Consider the following 2,470-nt stretch of genomic DNA (forward strand, 5'->3'; position numbering starts at 1 on the left):
CCAGCCCTGCCCCAGGGAACACGGAAAACTCCGGGAACAGGCGATTCCAGAGGGCTCCAGGGAAGGGGCAGCAAGTCCCAAACTCCAGCAAGGATTAAATTTAACCTGAAATTCAGCCATTTCCTGTCCCAAACTCCAGCCAGGATTAAATTTAATCTGAAATTCAACCATTTCCTGTCCCAGCTTCCAGCCACAGGTGCCAAGTTTACACACAGGACCTTTGGAAAACCGGGATTGATTCCCAGCTCCTTCCCACACTGGGAGCCAGAGGCTCATCTCCAGTGGGATTTGATCCCAAGATTCCCTGCCAGTGCCAGCAGCTGGAACAGGAACAGCCCCCCAGGGAGGAACAGCCAGTTCCAGACACTTTTGTTGCTGTTTCTAATTCCTGCTGCCTTTTTTTCCCCCCCCAGGATCCAGGTAAAAGCCTGGAATGGTCGAGGAAGGCTGTGCATCAGCTGTGGAAACAACACCAGGATTTCAGGGTTTCCCTGGGCCTCACAGTCCCCATAAATAAAACATTTACCAGCTCCCTCAGACAAAAAGCTGCATTTTGGGATAGTTTGGGAACTTTGATGGCTTTTTAAAAGCAGCTGGATGTGGTTATTCCAGTTCTGCAGCAAGATGACAATCCTGGCCTCCACGTGCTGTTTGCTCCACACTTCCATGGTTATTTGGGAACAGCATGGAAATGGGAGCTGCTCTGGCAAAGCTGCACCAAAAAAACCCCCCAAACCCCAAAGCCAACATTTGAAATCCTTTCTGAAAGGAGCTCCAGGGTTGTCGGGGTGTCTCTGCACGGGCTCTCCAGGAGGAGCAGATCAACCAGCAGAAATTCCCTCTCCAGGGTGAAGAAAATAATGGAGATGTGAAGAGAGAGACAGCTGAGGGGTTTGTCCCAGGAAAAAGGCAACTCAGAGACTTGAAAAATACCCTGAATGTTACCTTGAGCTTCTGAAACATCCTCGTGGTTCTCATCCCCCACTTTGGTATCCGGGGCAGGCTCCTCCTGGATTAGGAAACAGGCACAGAAGGAAGGGGGTTTCTCCTCAGACTCGTTGGAAGGATTTGGGGTGGAACAAAGTGCAGTGAAATAACGGGTTGGGATGGGGAGGGAGAGGTTTCAGCCACCCCTCTGCTGCTCAGCACCTGGTGAGCAGTGACAGGCTGCAAAGTGGAGCAGGAAAACCAAGGCAAAAACGTCCTGAATTATTTATAAATATCGTCCTGCTTAAACACATCTGGAAGCAGAGGGGTTTTGTTAATACCCTGGTGAGACAATAACGGCTTTTTTCTGGATGTTACAGCCCAAAAAGCCTCAACAAGCTCCACAAAAAACTCTGTGCTCTTACATTCACGTCCGGGATCTCTTCTCCCGGCTGGAGGGACTCCTCCCTCCTTCCCTGCCCCAGGATGCCTCTGTCCACGTGTTCCATGCGCTGCTTCTCCGTGGTGATCTTGAGTTTGAGCAGGTGGAAGGGGGTGGGCACCTCACCCACGTTGAGGTGGGTGGGCTCCTCGTTGAACACCAGCCCCTCACACTTGGCCTCCCTGAAGCCCGGGGGTTGGTAATCGGGGGGTGTCACTGCAGGGGGGAGGGCAGGGAAGGGGTCACAATGAAACACAGCCTTGGAAAGGTGACAGCAAAACTCCTCACTCCTTTAAATACAAGAAGAAAATGTGTGTGTGGGGAGGGGAGTAATCAACACTGAAGCTCTTTTCTCTGCACTGAGCAGGCGAAGGTGTTTGAGAGAGGTTGGAGATATAAAATGATAAGGAAAAAACACTTTGAAAGCAGGGCCAGAGGTTTGGAGAGTCACCAAACTAGAACTGGGCTGGCAAAGCGTGTGACAGCCCAAGGCACTGGGGGGAACCCCTGGAAGCACCCCAAGATCCCTGCTCCCAGGAAGGCAGGGCCAGGATTGTGCTCCTGCAGCGAGATCACCCCCCTTCCCCTCGGAGCTTGGATGGGAGAAAGAGAAATAACACCATTTCCCAGGTGGCAGGGAACGGGAATTTCCCAGTATTCCCGTGGGTTCTGGGGGAGCAGGGAAGGGGGCAGGGTACCCTCGTCGTAGTAGAGCAGCTTCATGGTGAGGCAGACGTCGCTGGGCAGCGGGCTCAGGTTCTGCATCAGCACGAAGATCTTGCGGATGAGCAGGATGCTGGCCTTCCTCGTGTCCAAACACGGGATGGGAGAGCCACAGGGATCTCTGCTGGGACAGAGAGTCATGTGAGATCTCATGGATGAGCAGGATGCTGGCCTGGCCTTCCTCGTGTCCAAACACGGGATGGGAGAGCCACAGGGATCCCTGTTGGGACACAGAGCCATGTAAGATCTCATGGATGAGCCACAGGGATCCCTGCTGGGACACAAACTCATGTGAGATCTCATGGATGAGCAGGATGCTGGCCTTCCTCGTGTCCAAACACGGGATGGGAGAGCCACAGGGATCCCTGCTGGGACACA

At 53.2% G+C, this 2,470-nt stretch overlaps 1 protein-coding gene across 1 annotated transcript in view; it reads right to left on the reverse strand.

The window, feature by feature from the left end:
• The window catches only part of HORMAD1 (HORMA domain containing 1), an 11,767-nt gene that overhangs the window by 1,744 nt on the left and 7,553 nt on the right, over window positions 1-2,470 (reverse strand). Inside the window, exons 8-10 of the mRNA XM_017839873.1 lie at window positions 2,068-2,273; window positions 1,353-1,585; window positions 946-1,009 (exon numbers count right to left, since the gene is read on the reverse strand). Coding sequence (XP_017695362.1) covers window positions 946-1,009; window positions 1,353-1,585; window positions 2,068-2,273 — 503 coding nt within the window. The remainder of the gene's footprint in view (window positions 1-945; window positions 1,010-1,352; window positions 1,586-2,067; window positions 2,274-2,470) is intronic.

Source organism: Lepidothrix coronata, unplaced genomic scaffold (genome assembly GCF_001604755.1).
Source record: "Lepidothrix coronata isolate B3197 unplaced genomic scaffold, Lepidothrix_coronata-1.0 Scaffold524, whole genome shotgun sequence".
In the NCBI taxonomy this organism is placed as follows: Eukaryota; Metazoa; Chordata; class Aves; order Passeriformes; family Pipridae; genus Lepidothrix; species Lepidothrix coronata.